Source organism: Leopardus geoffroyi, chromosome D2, assembly GCF_018350155.1.
Source record: "Leopardus geoffroyi isolate Oge1 chromosome D2, O.geoffroyi_Oge1_pat1.0, whole genome shotgun sequence".
Lineage (NCBI taxonomy): Eukaryota > Metazoa > Chordata > Mammalia > Carnivora > Felidae > Leopardus > Leopardus geoffroyi.
In genome coordinates this window covers 25,210,965-25,234,766 of record NC_059334.1, presented here as the reverse complement: position 1 = coordinate 25,234,766, position 23,802 = coordinate 25,210,965, and the positions used below count along the sequence as shown (strand labels likewise).

The 23,802-nt window shown below is 39.8% G+C and overlaps 1 protein-coding gene across 2 annotated transcripts in view; it reads right to left on the bottom strand.

The window, feature by feature from the left end:
• Window positions 1-4,151: 4,151 nt before the first annotated feature.
• Window positions 4,152-23,802, bottom strand: part of NRBF2 (nuclear receptor binding factor 2) — a 37,320-nt gene continuing 17,669 nt past the window's right edge. Inside the window, exons 2-4 of one of the 2 annotated variants that reach the window (XM_045437546.1) lie at window positions 22,483-22,567; window positions 17,470-17,510; window positions 4,152-5,670 (exon numbers count right to left, since the gene is read on the bottom strand). In XM_045437546.1, coding sequence (XP_045293502.1) covers window positions 4,960-5,670; window positions 17,470-17,510; window positions 22,483-22,567 — 837 coding nt within the window. In that variant the 3' untranslated portion in view covers window positions 4,152-4,959. The remainder of the gene's footprint in view (window positions 5,671-17,469; window positions 17,511-22,482; window positions 22,568-23,802) is intronic. The other variant, XM_045437547.1, reaches the window with a different exon arrangement.

The window sequence follows — 23,802 nt, the reverse complement described above, 5'->3', positions numbered from 1 at the left end:
CTGTGCTGACAGCTCGAAGCCTGGAGCCTGCTTTGGATTCTGTGTCTCTCTCTGCCCCTCCTCTGCTCACACACTCTCTTTCAAAAATGAATAAACATTAAAAAAAAAATTTGTAAGCCAACAAAAGATGTACGGTGGCAACAGAGAGGCTCTGGGTCTTTATAATAACCCTCAGCAGCAAAATTTTTCTTTGGGGAACCAACTTCAAGGGAGCATAGAGCTAAAAGTCTGGTTCCTCAAACCAAGAACCCCCTTTTCAGACTACAACCTTTCTTTCTAGAAAGTATCCTTTGCCTTTGGGAACCCCTTCTGAGACTTTAGTACTTCAATCCTACTCTGCTCCCTAATCATCTAACCTGTCTTACATCTTTTGTACATCTTGGACTGTTTGTTGATACTAAAGACATTCTCACTTGGGGGCACCTGAGTGGCTCAGTTGGTTAAGCATCTGACTTTGGCTCAGGTCATGATCTCACAGTTCATGAGTTGAAGCCCTGCATCAGGCTCTCTGCTGTCAGCACAGAGCCCCCTTCAGATCCTCTGCCCCCTCTCTCTCTGCCCCTCCCCTGCTTTCTCCCTCTCAAAAATAAACATTAATGGGAAAAAAAACCTATATTCTCATTTGTATCCTTGATTCCTTCACTTTTTGTCCTTATGTCACACCAAGAACCCAACCCTCTTTTCCCAGTTTAACATCTACAACGGAGAAGCAAGCTAAGAACCACAAAAATTGAGCCCAGCTTCTCTGAGATCCTTTTGGCTCCTGAGCAATCCTAATCTTGGGAGCATATTCCAAATATTTTCCACTCCTCAAGACCAGGACCTGATCCCAGCCCCCTCACCATTAGGAAATGAGCGGACAATCTGTGCGAGCCTCCACCAGATTTCCTCACGTGTCTTGCCAGGATTTGACTGTGACCAAGCTTACAGTTCCTCTTTCCCATTTTGGACTCCATACTGTTCATGCTGTTCCCTACGGAGGAAGCCATTTCCCCATCCTCTGGTCACATTCCATCTTCCATGAAGGCTGCACCAGCTACCTTACAGGTTTAGTGGCAGAAGAGGGTGTTTATTAAATATCTGATTTAAATTGAGGCTTTCTTTCCCTTTTTGCCTATGCATATCTACAAACGACTTGAATAAGAGAATATTTACTATTAGAAGAGTATTTAAATATGAGGTATTTACTAGTGACCAATTAAGGAGTTCCTAACTGCAGCCCACACTCACTCCCCTTTTGACCCAACGAGAACCAGAAAAGTTCCTCACCGTCCACTAGATGGCACTGCTTGCTCAGCAGTGACTTTTCAAGGACACTATTCCAACTGTGGCAAAATAGAATCTTCAAGAGCCTCTCCTTTTTCAAACTATACCATTTGTTCCCACAGAGGTCTCCAATTCAGCTATGCTGGGATTATGACAAAATATAGTAATGATCACTTTTGATCTTTACATTTATAGTCTACTGGTCTAGAATGATCCAACAATAGCTACTGTTATTACAGTTCATGAAAGCCTGGACTCTTCACGTATATTATAAACATCCTATGGCCAACTGCCTCACACTTGTATTCTTCACCGTCTAAAACACTTTAATCACAACCCTGCACGAATGAAAAGGGACACCACAGGAAATGGAGACAGGCTTTTCACAACGGAGTGTAAGGACCAACAACCTTCAGCAGGTGGTCCCCAACTTGTCCTTGGGAAGCAGAGTACAGTGTGTACCTGAAGAGGAATGGGAACGTCCGGGTCACTAGCCACAGTAGGAGAACTCATCCCCGTGTGGCCCCGTAACAACAGCCCAGGACTGTCAAACCACTTCACTCTTGGCTCTGTCTCCAAGCTGGTAGAAAACTGCAGGTAGGTCATGACCTTCTGGACCTCGATTTGTTTCATTATGAGGTAATAGGTCTTAAAGGCTTTAAAAATTGACATCCAAAATACATGACATAGTACCTACAAAGGGTTAAAAGCAGAAAGATAACGTACTTAACATTTTGAATGGATTTAGAGACAAAATATTTTCATTTCAATAACCTTGATAAAACATGAGATAAACAATGGCTTTGAAGAAACGATCTTGGAAATATTTTCTTCTCTTTTCTCTTACGCATGGTTTCCAGGAACTAGAGGTTACCTGTGGTTACCATGGCAGGACAGCTAAGACTTACCACATACCACTTAATTTCTGAAAGAAATGTTTATCATTCTGCAAAAGCCAAACCTGAGCACCTTCCAGGCCTTCTAACATCCAGCTAGCCATCTGGGTTCAATAGTGAGAGGCCACCAACTAAGTAAGTTAGTACAGGAGCCCACTCAGCTTCCCGTACAAGCATAATGCATTGCCATTTAGTGGAAACAGGCTATTCCTAAATCCCATGCGGTGCCTTAAGCCAAACAGAAGACACGAGAACAGCTGGAAACCCCAGAGGAGATGGCCATGTGTTTTTATTTAGTCAGTGGAAGACACCGCTAGGATGCCCCAGAGGTGCCAAGTTGTGTTGGTCAAAAGACACGGATGTTAAGATTCAAACACAAAATTTAACCAGATTGAAGAGTAAATTAACTGGTGTAGGAGCTTCAGAACAAGTGAAGAAGTCCATTAAGCGTGTACTTTTCGGAGATGGTCAGAATGGGGTTCTGATAAGCATGGGCCACACTGCTGGTGGAGAAAGAGGGAAGCAAGCAAGGGAGACACTGCTGGTGGAAAAGGAGCAGGGCTTACAAAGGGCTCCTGTCAAAATACAACCAGGCTCATTTTATTTATTTTGAGAGCACACAAGCAGGGGCAGGGCAGAGAGAGATGGGAGTTGGGGGGGGGGGGGGGGGGGAAGAGAATCCCAAGCAGGCTCTGCATTGCCAGTGCAGAGCCCAACGTGGGGTTCAAACTCACTAGCCACAAGACCTGAGCCAAAAGCAAGAATCCGACGCTTACCTGACTGAGCCAAAGAGGTGCCCTACCAACCTCGTTTTTCAGAGACAAATATCAAGACTCGTAAGTTGATCTGAGGCACAAACTTTTAAATCTGAAGTTTGATAAATCAGTCTGGGATATTCCAACACTGAGATGGACAAACTGACATAACATTTTATTATTGTATTTTGAGAGAGGACGCAAGTGAGCAAAGGGCAGAGAGGGGGTGGGAGGGGAGAGAGAATCCGACGAGGGACAGAGAGGGAGAGAGAGAGAGAAGCGGGGCTCACCCGATGTGGGGCTCTAACCCATGGTTTATGGGATCATGACCTGAGCCAAAGTCAGATGCCTAAGCGACAGCCACCCAGGCGCCCCCAAACTGACATAACTTTTAACAGAGAATAGAAGTCTTACTCGTAAGAAGCTAGCTTATTTTTGGTTTCATCTGCAGCAAGATGAGACCTGAACAAATGGGGCCTTGGCACAGTCACCTGGACTCCTCCTACTTCTGCTAGTTTCATCACCCCGTGTGTGAGCCCTATCCCACCCTCAACCTGGCAGTCCCTGACCCAGTCTCTAAGGCAGTGTGGTGCGCTGGTCCATCTGTCTGTCCCTCCCACAATCACACACAATAAGCCGAGTCCGTGCTTTAAACACCCCCGTGGTCTGTACCCAAACGTTTCACTTTCATCCCACCCCCCCTCCTGCTGCAGCGGTGGGACCGTGCCTGCGTGGTGCTCCCCAACCACCGTGCCCTGGCTGGTGGCAGGGGCCCCGGGGATAGCCGCCTGCAACTGAGCACTGTCCAGGCGGCCAGGCACACATTTAAACCTCAGGACCCTCCTTATGCTCTTTCACCTCAGTCGTCGGGGAAACAGACTGCAACAACGGAGAACAACTTTAACATACCAGAATCGTTTGTCATTGGCTGAATCTCTTCAAATTCATCTTCAGGATTTACAACAGAGAAACCATACAAAACGTGCCCTTAAACTACCAACACATTTGGGGCGACTGGGCGGTTCAGTCGGTTGAGCGTCTGGCTTCGGCTCAGGTCATGATCTCGCAGTTCGTGGGTTCGAGCCCCACGTTGGGCTCTGTGCTGACAGCTCAGAGCCTGGAGCCTGCTTCGGATTCCGAGTCTCCCTCTCTCTGCCCCTTCCCCGCTCATGCTGTCTCTGTCTCTCGAAAATAAACGTTAAAAAAAAAAATTTAAGCTACCAACACATTCAACAAAGGTATAAAACACAATTACTTTATTGATCTCTTACAATCAAACACTGTCAACTACCATTACTTCCACTCATGCATCAGTAAAGGATATTTCCTTAGTATTTTCAAATGATACATTTAAACGATAAACAAAAAAGTTAGAACTTAAAATGCACCCTGATTAATTATGTAAACCGGTAATTTTTTTTTAAAAAGCATAACTAACAATTTGGTTCCTTTCTTCATAAAATGGAAATTTAAATATTTCTCCTGATAGTCTTGAGGTTCTCATTATGTCGTGAGTAGTGCAAAGTGTGGCACAGTTTCATCTAGAAAGGTGTGTCTCACACGCCTTATTCAACAAACGAAATGTGCATAACAAAATGCATACAGTCAATGCATGATAGAAAGCATGTTTCAAACACAAGGTGGCCCCTAGGGCCACCATATTATTTAGGTTTTTGCATTATCATTTATGGCATTATAGATTAATCATACATACTTTTATACATTTTAACCCTGAAGATAAGAAAAATAACTGTTGCTTGAAAAAGTTATTCCAGGTAGCCATTTGGTTTGTATCAGGAGAAAGTGAACCTCCGAGAGTCTAGTGTCTGCCAAGTCTGGAATCAGCTGGAGTCAGTCAATCGGACATGACATACTTCACAGTGACTGTTTCCCAAGTCCCGGCGACGCTTCTTCCCACAGTGCGCCAGACGACGAAGCATCTCTGGAATCACCCTTGCGTGTGGTTTTCCCTTTTTTTTTCTGGATCAACTACTATTCTATTATTTTGTCCTTTCTTCTCAGCTCCTTTATGGCCTTTCATTTTAATTATTCATAAATCCTTTCAGAATATCCTCAGAGAGCTCCATAAGGGGAAGTTCTGGAGACGGAAAATCCAAGGGAGGAAGGTTGGGTATGGGGATATCCTTGGCTTTGCCGGTATTCGCTGAAAACTTCTGCCAGGTTGGAGAGGCTGTGGCAGTTTCCGAATGTGGTGGCAAGCTCCACAACTCTGACTTTTCTACAAAATCGGCATCCACATCCAGCTCCTTTTCTACTGGGCCTTTTAGAAGTCTGGCCTTTTCAGCCTTTAGTTGTTTGTTTTCTTTCCTTAACCTTTCGTTCTCAGCCACGAGGAATTCGACGTGCCTCTCCAAATCTGCGATCTTGGTAGCCTGCTCCTCTATGATTGTCTTGTCGTCCTTGGGGGCTTTGCTTCCAATGCACGGCTCTGCTGGCTCCCTCTTCTGCTGAAGTAAAAACAGCAGTGTGTCTGGATCCCTGTCAAAGACCCCCTGGATTTCAGGCAGATGTTTCTCCGTGGAAGGGCTGTATTTCTCAGAGAGAAGGGGGCTCTGGCCCTCTGCATCCTCAGAAGGGGGTTTGTGCGGGGCCTGGAGCTGGGCAGCCGCATCCTTGTCTGTGCTCTGCTGGGCTTTCAGTCTCTCTTCCCGCTTGGCCCTTTTCCACCTCTCCTGGATGAGGAGGAGCTGTTTCATGTGGCTGTCCCTTTGCAATTCCAGTGACAGATGAGCCTATCACACAGAAGGAAAGGTGTCATTTAACATTTAAGTCTCTTTAGTAATCTCCAATGAATATAATCCCAAGGTCCTCCTTTCTAAATAACTTTATAACACTTAAAATTTACATACTATGTTTGCAATTCAGTAGAACCCCTGATTTTGTTAAAGACAACTGGGTCTTTAAAGACAACAGTCATGGCCCCACCACAAAAAGAGGGTGCGTGCGGACCACACAGGCGACTAGGGGGGTCTGCGCTTCTGAGCCCGACATCTCCCATGTGAGGCCACTCCTCCAAGACCAAGATGTAACTGAACTCCCTAATACATAAAGAGAACCAGCCAAAATAAGAAGACCGAGGCACACATTCTAAATGAAAGAACAAAAGACAAATCCTTAGAAAAACAACTCCATGAAACAAAGATAAGCAATCTACCCCATAAACAGTTCAAAGTAAATAAAGATGCTCAACAAACCTAGGAGAAGAATCAACATAAAACTTCAACAGAGAGACAAAAAATATCTCCATAATATAAGAAATTATCAATCAGAACAGAAGAATACAATAAAAGAAATGACAAATACATTATACAGAACAGAGTAGATGATACAGAAGAACAGATCAGCAATCTCCAGGACAGGGTAGCAGAAATCACCCAAAGTAAACACCAAAAGAAAAAAATTGGGGGATAAGGATAGTTATTTAAGGGATCTCTACTAGGAAAATATCAAGACTAAGAAAATTCACATGAAGAAATAACAGCTGAAAACTTCCCTAACATGGGGAAGAAAACACACATCAGGTCCAGGAATCAAATAGAGCCCCAAACAAAATTAACCCAAAGAGATCCATACCAAGACACATTATAATTGTCAAAAATTAAAGACAAAGAAAATCTTAAAAGCAGCAAGAGAAAAACAACTAGTTATGTATACGGGAATCCCCAAAAGATTAACAGCTGTTTTATATATATATATAAATATATATATATATTTGGAAACAGCAAGATTCTATTCTGGGAAAATGAATTTTTGGTATTCTCCTTCCTCATCTTTGTAACAACATCTAATTTTTAGGGCTGTTCTCTGAATATCATTTCTTTCTTTCTAAATTTATTTTGAAAGAGAGATTGCAAGTGGGGGAGGGGCAGAAGAGACAGGGAGGGAGAGAGTCCCAAGCAGGCCCCATATTGTCAGTGCAAAGTCCATTGTGGGGCTGGAACTCACACACGAGATCATGACCTGAGTCGAAATCCAGAGTTGGATGTTTAACAGACAGGGTCACCCAGGCACCCCATGAATGTCATTTCTGTAGAGATCTTTGCAACTCTGGTTTCGACGAAACTTATATAACCTCAACTATAAAATAACATATTGGGTTTTGTTATTATATAAATCAATAATTTTATTTTCACCATCAAAAGGATCATGTTCTGTCAACAGCAGTGTAAAATCTGCTATCTGTCTGGCCAACAAAAACATGAAGCCTCCATATAAACTGGGTGGCAAGGGAAAAGTACAACATGGGAAACGGCAATTTCAGAAACAAAAACACTTTTCCAACATACACACGTTCCAAAAAAAGGCCTCTGTAAAGTGTACAAATGGTAGAAGAAAATGTAACAAGTGGAGAGCCTGGGTGGTTCAGTCGGTTAAGTGTCCGACTTCGGCTCAGGTCATGATCTCACCTTTCCCAAGTTCAAGCCCTGCATCGGGCTCTGTGCTGACAGCTCAGATTCTGTGAGATTCCCTCTCTCTCTGCCCCTCCCCCTGCTCGCACTCTGTCTCGAAAGAAAAAGAAAAAGAAAAAGAAAAAGAAAAAGAAAAAGAAAAAGAAAAAGAAAAAGAAAAAGAGAAAGAGAAAGGAAAAGGAAAAAGAAGAAGAAAAAGAAGAAGAAGAAGAAAAGGAAGAAGAAGAGAAAGAAAAAGAAAAAAGAGAAAGGGAAGGGAGGGAAAGAGGAAGGAAGGAAGGAAGGAAGGAAGGAAGGAAGGGAGGAAGGGAGGGAGGAAAGCAAGAAAAAATACAACAAGTACCACACACTGGTAAAGAACTGAACATATCTGCTGTTCTTTGGCAACTAAGCCAAGTGCAACGGCTAGAAGAAAGCAATCACTGACAGGTTTTCACAATCTCACATTTAATTCTCCACTTTCCTGAGCAGCAGCACAGTCTGGAGAAGTGTCACTGAAGACGGAGACAGAAAAACACTGCAGGAGTTGACCACAAATCACATGGTACACACTTTAGGGAACTGCAAGAATCCTGTATAAAAGTGTGTGTTTCTGACCACCACAATGAAGATATCACAAACGTGGAATGATTTATTTTTTCCGAAGGTCTTAGGTCTTCTAACATCATGACCGTGCTGCACACTAAACAATAGCAGAGTCGTAACAAATACCAACTATGCCAATTACAGAATTTGGAAGGAAATGGAGAACGTGTTCTATTTTTCAGGTGCTCTGTTTCAGACCAATTAAAGCCCCCGGTCACTGACACTGTCTTTCTTAAAAGCGTGAAGGGCTCTGGCCTTTTAAGATGAATGCTTCTGGCTGGTGCCTGTGTCTGTGTGAAGCAAGCCTCCAAGCTCCTGGATTCAGGGCTCCTGGTGACCCAGCGCCAGCGGTAGGAGCTCCTGGCAGGGAGAAGAGGGAAAGGGGTGGCTCTCTCCCAACCCTCCCACAGCAAGCAGGGTAGGAACCGCGGCGCCTGAGCAGGATGCCCGCGACCCCTGTGCAGCTGTGACCAGGCACCAGTGCTGGGGGCACATGCAGTCCACTGCATTCCTTGATTAGAAGACCCAGGATACTAAAGATGCCAACTCTCCCCAAATCGATACACAGGCTTAATGCAATTCCAGCTACATCACAGAAAGATGCCAGTTACAGAAGGGGGGAAGGCTAGGCCTCTGGTGATAGTGTTACAGGAGGTGAATCCTCTGCCAACTATTGGCTGGTTTCTAAGCAAAAAGTCTATAGGCCAAGAGTGGCACAAAATATTCAAAGTGCTGAAAGGAATAAACTTACAACCAAACATACCTAGCAAGCTTACCATTCAGAATTGAAGGAGAGATCAAAGAGTTTCCCAGACAAACTAAAGCTAAAGGAGTTCATCACCGCTAAACCAGCTCTACACGAAGCATTAAAGGGAATTCTTTAAGCAGAAAATAAAAGCCCAAAACTAGAAACAAGAAAATACCTGAAAGAAAAATCTCTCATTAGTAAGGCAAAACATACAGAAAAGGAAGTAGATCGACCAGGACAAAGCTGGTATGAGGGTTAAAAGACATAAGTACTAAAATCAACAAAATCTCCAATAATCAGTTAAGGGTCTCATTAAATAAAAAGGCATAAAACAGATGTCAAAAACATAAAACGTGTGGGTGTGCGCACACGAAGGTGATAAGGTGACTAAAGATGTAGTGCCTGTAGAATGCATGCCTACTTAAATGACCACCAACTCAAAACAGACTGCAATATATGCATGTTATTATATATAAATCTCATGGCGACCACAAACCAAACCCTTACCACACAAATAGAAGTCCAAACATAACACTAAAGAAAATAATCAAATACAAGGGAAGAGAGTAATAGAAAAAAAGGGAACAGGAACTACAAAAACAAGAAAACAATTTTTAAAATGGCAATAAATACATACCTATCGATAATTACTTTAAATGTAAAGACTCCAATCAAAATGCTCCAATCAAAACAGGTAGGGTGGCTGAATAGATTAAAAAAAAAAAAAAAAGGCCTATGTAAATATTCCCTACAAGAGACTTACTTCCAATCTAAAGACACATACAGACTAAAAGTGGAGTAATGGTTGGGAATGAAAGCTGGTGCAGCCACTCTGGAAAACAGTATAGAGGTTCCTCAAAAAACTAAAAATAGAACTACCCTAGGACCCAGCAATTGCACTACTAGGCATTTATCCACAGGATACAGGTGTGCTGGTTCGAAGGGACACATGCACCCCCATGTTTATAGCAGCACTATCAACAATAGCCAAAGTATGGAAAGAGCCCAAATGTCCATCGACGGATGAATGGATAAAGAAGATGTGGTGTATATATGTACAATGGAGTTTTACTCGGCAATCAAAAAGAATGAAATCTTGCCATTTGCAACTACGTGGATGGAACTGGAGGGTGTTATGCTAAGTGAAATTAGTCAGAGAAAGACAAAAATCATATGACTTCACTCATATGAGGACTTTTAAGAGACAAAACAGATGAACATAAGGGAAGGGAAACAAAAATAATATAAAAACAGGGAGGGGGATAAAACAGAAGAGACTAATAAATATGGAGAACAAACTGAGGGTTTACTGGACGGGTTGTGGGAGGGGGGATGGGCTAAATGGGTAAAGGACATTAAGGAATCTCCTCCTGAAATCATTGTTGCACTGTATGCTAATTTGGATGTAAATTTTAACAAATAAAAAATAAAATTAAAAAATAAATAAATAAAAGTGGAGTAATGGAAAAAGATATTCTATCCAAACAGAACAAAATAAAAGCTGGGGTAGCAACACCTATATCAGGGAACATACGCTTTAAAACAAGAGCTGTAATAAGAGACAAAGAAGGACACTACACAATGTTAAAGGGATCACTCCAACAAGAAGAAAATATTTGGAAACATTTATGCAGCCAACAAAGGAGCACCTGAATATATAAAGCAAATAGTAACAGATGCAAAGGAAGAAACTGACAATAATAAACAACAGGGAACTTTTAAGGCCCCACTTACACAACAGAGAGATCATCCACACATAATAGTAGTAAGGAAACACTGTCCTTAAGAGACACATTAGACCAGATGGACTTAACAGATATATATAGAACAATCCATCCAAATACAGAATACACATTCTTCTCAAGTGCACACAGGACTGTCTCCAGGATAAATCACAGGACAAAGGCTCAATAAATTTAAGACTGAATTCATTTCAAGCATCTTGTCTAACCACCAGAAAATAAAACTAGAAATCAACTACAAGAAGAAAATGGAGAAAAAACAAACATGTGGAGGCTAAAACATGCTACTAACCAATCAGTGGGGTCAATAAAAAAAAATCAAAGAGGACTCCAACAAGACAATGAAAACACAGTAGTTCAAAGACTATGAGATACAGCAAAAGAGGCTTTCTAAGAGGAAAGTTAATAGTGATACTGACCCACATTACAAAAACAAGAAAACTCTCAATCTAACTTTTCATCTAAAAGAACAAGGACATGTGGGTGGCTCAGTCATTTAAAGGTCAGACTCTTGATATCAGCTCAGGTCCATGGTTCATGAGATCAAGCCCCGCATCAGGCTCTGTGCTGACAGTGCAGAGCCTGCTTGGGATTCTGGATTCTCTCTCTCCCTCATTCTCTGCCCCTCCCGTGCTCATACTCCGTCTCTCCTTCCGAAATAAACATTAAAAAAAAAATTTTTTTTAATGTTTTTATTTATTTTTGAGACAGAGACAGAGCATGAGCAGGGGAGGGGCACAGAGAGGGAGACACAGAAACTGAAGCAGGCTCCAGGCTCTGAGCTGTCAGCACAGAGCTCGATGCAGGGCTCGAACTCATGGAGTGTGAGATTGTGACCTCAACCGACTGAGCCACCCAGGTGCCTCTAAAAAAAATTTTTTTTTAAGTAAGAGACTACTACAAAAAATTGTATGCCAACATGTTGGACAACCTTGAAGAAAAGGAAAAATTCCTAAAAACGTATAACCTCCCAAAACTGAAGCAGGAAGAAACAGAAAATTTAAATAGACTGATTACTAGTAAGTGAACTGAATCTGTAATAAAAAATTCCTAACAAGCAAAAGTTTAGAACCAGATGACTTCACAGGTGAATTCTACCAAACATTTTAAGAAGAGTTAATACCTAGCCTTCTGGAATTATTACAAAAAATAGAAGAGGTAGGAAAGCTTCCAAATTCTGTGAGGTCAGCACTATCCTGATACCTAAACCAGCCAAGGGCACTACTACAGAAAAGAAAATTACAAGCCAATATCAGAACACAGATGCAAAAATCTTCAGCAAAGTATCAGCAAACTGAATCAACAACATATTAAAAGGATTATCTACCACCATGATCTAGTGGAATTTATTTCAGGGATGCAAGGACGGTCAATTATCTGTAAATACATCAACCAGAGACACCATGTTAACAAAATGAAAGATAAAAATCATCAACAGATGCACAAAAAGCATTTGGCAAAATTCAACATCCATGCATGGAAAAAAAAAAAAAATCTTGACAACATGGGTTTAGAGGGAGCATACCTCAACTTAATAAAGACCATATATGAAAACCCACAGCTGGGGCACCTGGGTGGCTCAGTCGATTAAGCGTCCAACTTCGGCTCAGGTCATGATCTCACGGTTTTGTGAGTTCAAACCCCGCATTGGGCTCTGTGCTGACAGCTCGGAGCCTGGAGCCCACTTTGGATTCTGTGTCTCCCTCTCTCTCTGCCCCTCCCCTGCTTGTGCTCTGTCTCTCAAAAATAAATAAATGTTTAAAACCCACAGTTAACATCATACTCAATGGTTAGAAGCTGAAAGTTTTCCCTCTAAGATCAGGAACAAGATAAGGACCATCAACTCTTGCCATTTATTCAATATAATACCAAAGTCATACCCAGTAATCAGATTTAAAAAAAAAAAAGGTATTCAAATTGGTTAAGGAAGAAATAAAACTCACTATCTGACGATGACAGAATACTATATACAGACAACCCATAAGAAGCCACCAAAAACCCACCAGAATAAATGATTTCACTAAAGTTGCAGGATACAAAATATACAGTAATCCATCACATTTCTATATACTAATATCAAAATAGCATTAAGTGAAATTAAGACAACAATCGTATCTACAATTACCTCAAGAAGAATAAAATGCCTAAAAATAAATTTATAACCAAAGTGGCCTATGGTCTGAAAACTAAGACACAGATGAAAAAAATAAAGATTACACAAATAAATGGAAAGACATACTACTGAAATGTCCATGTCACCCAAAGCAATCTACAGATTCAGTGCAATCCCTACTAAATTACCAATGACACTTTCCACTGAACTAGAACAAATAATCCCAAAATGTATATGGAAACACAAAAGTCCCAAATAACCAAAGCAATCTTGAGAAAGAACAAACCTGGAGGTACTATGCTCCCAGATTTTATTGCAAAATAAAAGTATATTATGTATGTATGTATGTATGTATGTATGTATGTATATACACACACACACAAGTATATTACAAAAGCTATGTAATCAAAACAGTATGGCACGGCACAAAAACAGACATATACATCAATGGAACAGAGTAGAAGTCAAAAAAATAAATGCACATAGAGTAAATCCATGACAAAGGAGAGAAGAATATACAATGGGGAAAGACAGTCTCTTCAATAAATGGTGTTGGTAAAACTGGTGTTTGCACTACATGCAAAAGAATTAAATTGGACCACTTTCTTACATCATACACAAAAATAAACTCAATGAATTGAAGACCTAACCGTGAGACCTGAAACTATAAAACTCCTGGAAGAAAACATAAGCAGTAAGCTCTTTCACACTGGTCTTAGTGATTTTTTTTTTCTCTCTCTCTTCAAGAACAAAAGTAAAAATAAATGGGACAGTATCAAAATATAAAGCTTTTGCAGTGAAGGAAACCATCAACGAAATGAAAAGGGAACCTACTTTTCATAAGGGACAACGTATTCACAAATGGAAGTATCCACTAAGGGGTTATCATCCAAATTATATAAAGCACTCATAAAAGTCATTATAAGAAAAACAATCGGTTTTTAAAAATGGGCACAGGACCTGAGTACACATTTTTCCAAACACATACAGATGGCCAACAGATACATGAAAAGATGTTCAACATCACTAACCATTAGGGAAATGCAAATAAAAAAACACAATGAAATATCTCACACCTGTCAGAATGGCTATGAAAAGTCAAGAAATAAATACTCGCAGGACGTGGTGAAAAAGGAACCCCCATGCACCGTTGGTGGGAATGTTAAGTTGGCGTTGCCACTACGGAAGCCAGTATGGTGGGTTCTCAAAAATTTAAAAATACAACAACCCTACAATCCAGTTATTCCACTACTAGGTATTTACCCAAAGAAACTAAATACACTAATTCGAAAAGATATCCACACCTCTGTGTTCACTGCAACATTTACAATAGCCAAGATACAGAAACAATCTGTATCTGTGGGTAGACGAATGGATTAAAAAAGATGTGGTACAAGGGGCACCTGGGTGGGTCGGTAGGTTCAGCATCAGGTCATGATCTCAAAGTTCTTGGTTTTGAGCCCTGACGTCGGGCTCTATGCTGACAGTTCAGAACCTACTTCGGATTCTGTGTCTCCCTCTCTCTCTGACCCTCCCCCACCACTCATGCTGCCTCTGTCTCTCTCAAAAATAAACATTAAAAAAAAAAAAAAAGATGAGGTATATATAAACAGTAGCGTATTATCCAGCCATAAGAATGAGACCTTACCACCTGTGACAACATGGATGGACCTAGAGGATCTTACACTAAGTAAAATAAGTCCGAGAAAGACAAATATCTTATGATTTTACTTGTATGTGAAATCTAAGAAACAAATGAACAAAACAGAAACAGACTCATAAATACTGAGAATTGGTGGCTGCCAATTGGGGGGAGGGGTGTGGACTGATGGATAAAACAGGTGAAAGGGATTAAGAGGTACAAATGTCCAGGTATAAAACAAGTAAGCCATGGAGATGAAAAGGACAGTAGAAGGAATACGGCTAATAATATTGTAAGAACACTGTATGGTGAGAGATTGGAACTATACTTATGGTCAGCACTGCATAATGTACAGAATCGTCAAATCACAATGTTGTGCACCTGAAATTAATGTAACATTGTATTATCAACTGAACTTAAAAATGACAGAATGAATGGCAGTTGAGGAACAGAGAGGCTCAGGAACTTGCCCAAGGTCACACAGCCAAAAGGCAAAGCAGAGGTGTGGACCAACCAGGGCAGTCCAGCCCCAGTGAGGTGGTTTTAAAACACGTCTGAAAAAAATAAAATAAAATAATAAATAAAAAAAAAACATGTCTGTAACTTTTTGAAAAGTCCTACCTATCAAGAGATGGAGTCTAATTCCCCTCCCCTCGAACTGGGTGGGCCTCTGTGGTCAATTCAAGGAACAAGGCAGACGGAGGGACAATGTTGTGGAACTTCCACTATCTGTTGGCTTCTCCTCAACCACCATGTGGGCAGATTAGAGAGAGACAAGAGAGGATGAGGATGAGGAGAGATGCCTCGCTGCCTGAGGAGCCCTAGCAGTTTCAGACCCAGCATCAGAGCCCTCTCAGCCCAGCACCAGACAGAGAAGACACCTCTGAGGTGACACCACCAACTACCACCATTGACCGCATGACAGCCCTCGACCCCGGAGGACTGCCCAGCTGAGCCTGAGCCCCATCAACCTGATTTGTGAGAAAAAAAAAAAAAAAAAAAAGACTTTATTATAACGTGACAACCTTGATGATCTCCTTCCACTTAATGAACAGTCAACCATCATCATGCCATACAGCTAGTAAACTTATCTATGTGTGCGTGTGGAATAGTAACTGTGCTGCAAGAACGTGGGAGATGTTTTTGGGCGACCACCATCACCGCCTAAGTACTCACCGTGTAGGATGTCGCGTGCGAGGCTTGTGTGCAAACGAACAGTCTACCTTCACATGGGCGTCGTGATTAAGTTTTCTTACCATTTTACAAGTTTGCTTTCAGAGATTTACACTACCATAAGGTATGCCTCTCTCTCATAATTGGGAGAAACTGTATATTGGCCTATCATCCCACATAAGTGAGTTTTTAAAAATGTTAATAATGTTTCCAATACTGTATTATGGATGACTGTAATACTGTAGACCATAAACCCTTTATAAGGACTCATACAGTGGTGTGGAGGTTAGGCTACTGTGAAACAAGAGTATGGATTACACCAGGCTGCCATGAAGCAATCACACTGCTACGACTTCATCAGTGCATGAACTGTTATACCTGCACATAAACGAGTTTTTCACTTTCATTTTTGATGTCTAGTGTTAGTAATACGTATTAATTTCTACAGTTTTGTATTCTGTAAGACAGTACTGATATAGGTGGTAACAGACAATTCATCTCATAAACAGACCACATAAATTTATTTTATCGACAAATACAGGATACTACTTTAAATGTTTTCCTTGTGATTTTAGTATTTTCTTTTTTCTAGCTTACATTCATGGAAGAATACAGTATATAATCACCTAACATACAAAATATATGTAATCAACTGTTTATGTTATCATTAAGGCTTCTGCTCAACAGTAGGCTATTGTAGTTAAGTTTGGGAGAGGGGGTATAAAAATTACAGGCAGATTTTCAACTGTACAGGAGGCTTGCATCCCTAAGACCCAAGTTATTCAACAGTTGACTATTCAACATTTTCTAAGCTGAATGTGTTTTTTGTCAGTGAGTATTTGTGGAAACTTTCTGTTAACAATTTTCTACTTGGAAAAGTAACATATTCACTATAGAGTATGTGAAACAAACTTTAATATTTGGTTTAAAATATTGCCTGGCAATATGTGAACCATACTATGTACTTTTTAAATTTTTTATAATGTTTTCATTTATTTTTGAAAGTAGGGAGAGAGAGAGAGAGAGAGAGCAGAGGAGGAGCCAGGGACTGGGGAGGGGACAGGATTCAAAGCAGTCTCTATGCTGACAGCAGAAAGCCCAATGTGGGGCTCGAACTCACAGAACTGCGAGATCATGACTTGAGCCAAAGTCAGACACTTAACCGACTAAGCCACCCAGGCACCCCCACACTGGGTACTTTAAAAATTTTCTAAATGAGAAAAACACTGGTCTAAAAAAAAAAAAAATGACAATGCAATTTAATAGAATTCTATCTGATACGATTTTTAAAAACTTAAATGCCATTTGTATTCAGCTTGAAATTAGAATAACTTTCTGCTTTAGGCATGTATACTACAACTAGCTAAAATCCCTTTTTATTAAGGGGCTCAGAAGGCTCAGTGCATGTATGTATTATGTGGCTAACATGAGCAGTTCTATACTGTCAAAAGGAAGTGCAGGAAATAAAACACAACTTTCAGATTTTCTTGGTTCAGTTTGAGGAAGTGGCATTTTCTCCCTGCCACTGACATCCCCTCACAGAAAAGATCTCCTTAATTCAACTAGACAAACATTTACTGAGTATCTCCTAAGTACCCTGCCACTTGCATAATCAGAAAATCATCTTTGGATGAAGGCATTTTCAAAACCTAGGTACACCCTCCCCTAACACGGAAAACATTTAAAGCCATTGGTGAAACAAATATAAAGGTACCAGAACTGTTTAGGAATTCAGGAAAAGACAAATTCAGATTTAAATTATTTTTGGCAAGCAAAGGGAAGTCCAATTGGTCGACCCTTGGCCAGGCCTGCTTACTTTCTGTTGAGCTAATACTCAAATGAGTTAATGATCAGGAAAGACCCTAGAAGTCTCTAAGGGAAACACTCGATCTGAGATCTAGAAGTAACTAATAGAAAACAGAAGTTTCTGCATGCCATCTCTGGGATGTCAACAGTAGTTCACTTAGTTTTAATTTCTGAAGTACTCCTATCTTCTCCATTTTATGTATTTTTGACTACAGTGTTTTAAGAAGGGCATAATACTTTATTTTACACACAATTCAAGTATCCACAAGAAAATCCTTCTAACCCTTATGCAAATATTAAGAAATTGTCTCACCTGCTCAGACTGTGTGAGCTTCATGGCTTCAGAAAGATATGCTGGTTAAAAAAAAAAGGCACATTAATGAGTGTCATAATTTTGTAATCAACAGGTCAAAGGAAGAATTTCAACACTCCTATGACAAAAAAGAACTGGTTTTAGAAGCAATTCCAAGCAATTCTGCTACATAATTATCTTGTTCCCAAAATCAAACAAGGTGGGGATTTTAAGAAGATAGGATTTTTTTTTCCCTTAAGTTGTATTTATTTATTTTGAGAGAGACAGAGACAGTGCAACTGCGGAAAGAGCAGAGGGAGGGGGAGAGTGAGAGAATCCCAAGCAGGATCCATACTGCCAGCACAGAGCCTGACATGGGGCTTGAACCCACGAAGCTGCAGGAACATAACCTGAGCCAAAACCAAGAGTCGGATGCTTAACTGACTGAGCCACCCAAGCCTCCCAAGAGGACAGGATTCTTAACTTCTCCAAGAAGTCAGTGGTAATCAACTGTAGATATTCTCTACCCCACCTTGAAGGAGTCTGCTCTTCAAAATCCTTGTAGATTTCACAATTAAGAAAGTAAAGATGGCCTAATAAAAAAATAGGATTAGGGAGGATTAAAACTAAGCAAGAACCTTATCAAACCTTATTATTATGATCACAAAAATGTCAAGAGATTGATTATAGGTGTCTTTTTAACCACATGAATACTTGGACTATATCATTTTGGCCTCCTTCAAAACTACCTTTATTGAATTATTTCTGAGCTGTCCCATCAACCTAACCTACCATGCATGAATCAGGTAGTTAAAAGCCATTAAGAACTTGTTGACATATTTATTGTAAATTGTTGTCTTTTATTAAGACCCTAAATAGTCCTAATAAATAATAAACTTAAGCTTCTCTTTGACCTTAGGATCAGCTCCTGGGTGACTTAATTTACTTGAATTTAAACAGTCACTGTAAAAATACATTTTTCCTCTCTGCTAAAAAGCTTAAAGCCAAATTCTCCTTCTATCAAATAAGCAAGAACTCATGGTACACTTTGTGAACAATATTTCCAGGCACTCCTCATTTTATCTTTCTAAGGATTCCTCATCTGCTTATTTTTAATTACATTTTGTATTTTGTTGTCTTCCTCTGGAAGACCTTTTATGTACTGCCTGGAACAAAAGAGAGTATAGACAAGTATCATAATAGATCATACACAATCTCCATTTCTTATTTCTTATTATCAACGTCTCAGTATCTCTCATCCCTACATTAAGTTCCTTTTTGCCTTTTTGCAGATCTTACAGGGCAATGTTTCTGTCATCTTAAAGCCAAATATTTTAATGATTTTGAGTTCATGACTTAGAACTGTTGCCTACTAGGTTATACCATAATGTTTAAGATAGGATTAAATACTGGATGGTCCTTCCCCAACAGTAAAACAGTTGGCTATATAGCCTTTGCTCTAGCCATAGTTAAATTTTTTCCTCAACTTTTGTGTCTTTTATTCCTGTAGTAAGTCTATATAACTGCATACAGACTATTTGTCTTTTTCTTCATGCTTAAGGCTGTTGAGACACTCTTACCTATTGCAGCGATACAGTGTGGATGAACTTCCCTATTATTTCCACATACCATCGTCTCCCCATCTGAACTATAGTTTGCTGTAAATTCGCTTTTTAAACAAAGGGAACAGTTTCATAAAACCAGGCTTAAACCAACTGGACTGCCTTTGTAGAACCTTGCAACTATAACACAACAGTAGAGAATACCCAAGGACAGGAGTTTCCAAAGCCAAAAAAAAAAAAAAAAAAAAAAAATCAAGAGTCACACTGCCACTTAAAGTATTTCCCATGTTTTAATTTACAATTTGGGTCTTAAGGGGGCATCTAGCTGGTTCACTTGGTAGAGTATGTGACTTTTGATCTTGGGGTTGTGAGTTCAAGCCTCACACTGGGTATAGAGATTACTTAAAAAAAAAAAAAAGTAAAAATAAATAAATAAGTAAAATTTGGGTCTTAATAAAAGAAAAAAATTTCATCTGATTACATAGTCATGAATTTGTTCCAGAGTCACAACTGAGTATCTCACACACACAGCAAAATATTGCCTCTGAATGACAAAGACTGATCTGCTCAGAATCATCTTCATGCTGCCATAGCTTCATGGGAAGGTCCGGGTCAAGATAGGTTTCAACCAAGTATATGTAGACACTGTGAACTCTGAGGTCTGCTCATCTTCTAAACTGCTGGAGTTCTAAGCACTGTAAATGGCTATTATCAACTTCGCATTTAAGCTTTTGCTCTTTTTGCTGTTTGTCAAAGAAAAGAAACCCACTTAGGCAAGTGGACTGTGTAAGACTATGAGCAAGAATTCTATCCAGCTATAGCTGCTAATCAAGGTTTCTGAGCAACAGATTTTTCTGACAATCCTGGAGTCAAGCCCCATGTCAGGTGTAGAGCTTAAAAAAAAAATCCATCAGAAGATCACAAAGTATAGAGGCTATGAGTTTAGCTATGTAATCTCAGGATAAATGTTTGTCTCAGAATCTTCTCTGATCTTTCACAGTTGGATAAGAGGCACCTCCTTTGCCCTTAAGTTCTCTATTTCAGGCTTTCCTTTTTATCAGTCATTCTCAGATGATGACCTTCCCTATATATTTTTTTAATGTTTATTTCTTTTTGAGAGAGCAAGCGAACAGGGGAGGGGCAAAGAGGGAAGGAGACACAGAATTGGAAGCAGGCTCCAGGCTCCCAGGTGTCAGAACAGAGCCCGACAGGGGCTTGAACCCACAAACCGTGAGATCATGACCCGAGCTGAAGTTGGACACTTAACCAACTTAGCCACCCAGGCGCCCTTCCCTATCATATTTCTAAAATAAATCCCTTCAGAATATATTTACACCCATACCTCCCAAAGCACCTCTGCTATAAGCCCTAGATATAAGTCAATTTAGAAAATACTAAGCTTATTCCAACCACGTCAATTTTCAAATTAGCATTACATTCACAACTCCACTCTAAAAAACACAAGGCTATTTTTAACCCAGTCTAAACTCCAAATCACATCAGCTCAGTGGGATTAACTGATCACACTTGAGTTCTATCTCCCTAATTAAAACTAATGGGATCCAAAAGGCTGCCTTTATCTTTTCTACTCCTGAGAATGTCACAGATTGTAGATACTGAGAAAGTGGGGAAAGGCGTGTAAAGCCCAACATCGGTTTTAATTCCTCAAAGACAGGGACACAGATTAGGAATGAAAGAAACGTTTCTCCCTTTTATATATTCAGAACCTCCTAACGCTCAATGCACAACATATACTGATCACTCCATTGTGATATATTTTATATACATGTAACCACAAAGACTCTGGGTTATTTAACCAGAGGTATTACTTCACTGGGGCATTCACCCACAACACTGTTGTTGTTTTTTAAATAGTGTAATATATTGTCTTTTCTTTTCTTTTTTTTTTTAAGCTTGTTTATTTATTTTGAGAGAGACAACACGTGAGCAGAGGAGGGGCAGAGAAAGAGAGAGAGAGAATCCCAAGCAGGCTCCACAGCACAGAGCCTGATGTGTGGCTTGAACTTATGAACTGTGAGATCATGACCTGAACAGAAATCAAGTGCCACTTAACTGACTGAGCCACTCAGGCAACCCAGTACACTGACTTTTCTGTATAGTGACTATAACAATTTCATTCATAACAAAATATGGTTTATGAAAGATTTAAAGAGTACTAGCTGCCAAGTTTAATGTTGCATAAAGGTCCCCATAAAACTCCCTATAAAAATTCACAAAGACTTATGGCGTACGTAGTATGCACTCAGCCCTACAGCTGAAGGAGTACACTTCAGTGGCAAAACTCATTCTTTAAAAATAAGACTTGAGGGGTGCATGGGTGGCTTAGTCAGTTAAACGTCTGACTTTGGCTCAGGTCATGATCTCGCAGTTCATGGGTTCGAGCCCTGTGTGAGGCTCTGTTCTGTGTCTCCCCCTCTCTCTCTGCCCCTCCCCCTCCTCGCTTGTGCTTTGTCTCAAAAATAAACATTAAAAAAAATTTTTTTTTAATAAGACTCGAATTTTTTCCTAAAAATCATGGACATGTAGGCAAAAATCACTAACATAAAAGGACTTATTCAAACCAGGATCCACTGTGTGGTATTTCAGCAGTAAGGCAACACTGGAGGGGTATATTCTGCCAAGAAAGAACATGGCTTTAATCACTGCAGTGGCCTAGAAGAAAAAGAAAGTGTTTTCCTCTAACAGAAAGACTATAAGATTTGTTCTAAGAAAGGTGGCCTATTTTGAATGCAGCATAAGTAAAACACTCCCTCCTCAAAGCTTTTAGGTTAATTAGCCAACTGAAACCAGTCTGTACAAAACAGACCCCAAAAATCTATTTGAGTTCAGCATATGCTAGACTGTGGGACTGATTGGGATAAAATTAGGTGCTTGATAAGAAGTCATTAATTCTAAATTTCATACCTAAAAAAGCAAGCTATCATCAGCATGACACCATAGGCATGAATGTACAGATGAAATATTCAGAAGGAAACTAAGGAAGACCACAGAAGAGTATTATCAGCATCTTAGAAATTCAGTGAAAATTAAATGGTTAGAATTAAGTTAGTTATTACTTTCATAACCCAAAATGGCTAACTAACTGAAATCCATTTTCCATAGTAACTAAGATGTATATTGACAGATATCTTGCAATCACTTCTATCTTTAGGGTTCTCCAGGTTCAGAAAGCTGTGTCCAGGAGTCATTTTGCATATACAACCAGTATTGCATATACAACCTTCATGGTTTAGAAAGACAAGGTTAGGAAGAACTGGGAAATCCAAGATACTCACTTGAAAAATAGTCCAAACTGACATTCTGGTAGGTCAATACTGTCAACCTTGTATATGCAGGCCAACAGCACATCATTACTATTGTGACTTTCATTCTGAATAAACTGTTGAGAGATACTGGAGAAAAGAAACTGCCCTCCAGTTTAGACTTGGTATTTCTTTAAAAGAATACTCACCTGAAGCCTTTTTGTGACAAGAAATAGCCTCTTCGTATTTTCCTGCAGCTAATAAACGATCTGCTCGTCTGCTCTGTTGATGAGCCTAGAAGACAAACATTCCTAAGTTCCTCCAAATTATATAAAAAGACACGACTTAAAATTTTTTGACAAGATAAATAATGCCTTTTTTGCCACCCATCAAACCATTACAGCTGTATCTATGAGAAATCTAACAGGTAGCATCTGAGGACTGGCATCTTTTCTCAACTCTACCAATAAACTATCAAGTTTAACACCAGCACTGAGCTCCTTCAATGAGTCACATTCTTCCATTCTTCAGAGATTAACCAAGAGTTACAATCACAGATTGTATACTTATTTACTTGACTTTTAACAACCTCCTTTCAAAACAAAAGCTATCTTGTAGATCCTTTCACTAGTTTGTATAGTTTAAAAACTACAATAAGGAAATTATAAAATAGTAAAATTCAAGCTTCTATTAACTCATTCTTTCCTTTCAACATTAAAGTTACTATTTAAGATAAAAATCTGTATACTGTACAGCTAAAGAATTACACCAATATTTAATATTACAGTGATTTTTTTTTCAGGTAACACTGACCAAAACAACAAACTCAGATGTGAATGCAAATGGCTCAAGTGCCCCCAAATGTAAAGGTAAATGGATTAACAAGTAGTCACTGGCCTCTTTACATGTGTGCTACACTTTAAGAATTACTACAACATGGGACACCTGGTGGCCAGTCGGTTAAGTATCCAACTTCGGCTCAGGGCATGATCTCACGGTTCATGAGTTCAAGTCCGCACCAGGCTCTTTGCTTACAGCTCAGAGCCTGGAGCCTGCTTTGGATTCTATGTCTCTGTCTCTGTCTCTGTCTCTCTCTCTGCCCCTTCCCTACTCATGCTCGCTTGCACTCTCTCTCAAAAACAGATAAACATTTAAAAAAAATTAAAAAAGAAAAAAAGAATTACTACAACTTTATGAATGTGATTCCCTCTCTTCCATGAGGATGTGCAGCAGACATATCTGACCTAAGCTTCCACAGTTAGCAGACAAGGAGCAAGACAGAAATGATCAAAGTCAATTTTTCTAACTAGGTAGTTTTCCTCACTAACAAACTCACAGGTGATTTAGAAACGCTGCTTTAAAAAAAAGTAAAAAGCATCGTACACCCATCTTCATAGCAGCATCAATCACAACAGTCAAAAAAAGGTGGAAGCAACCCAAATGTCTCTATATATTTATATATGTATATACATACATATATAATAGTATTATTAAACCTTGAAAAAGAAGGAAATTCTGATGCATGCTAC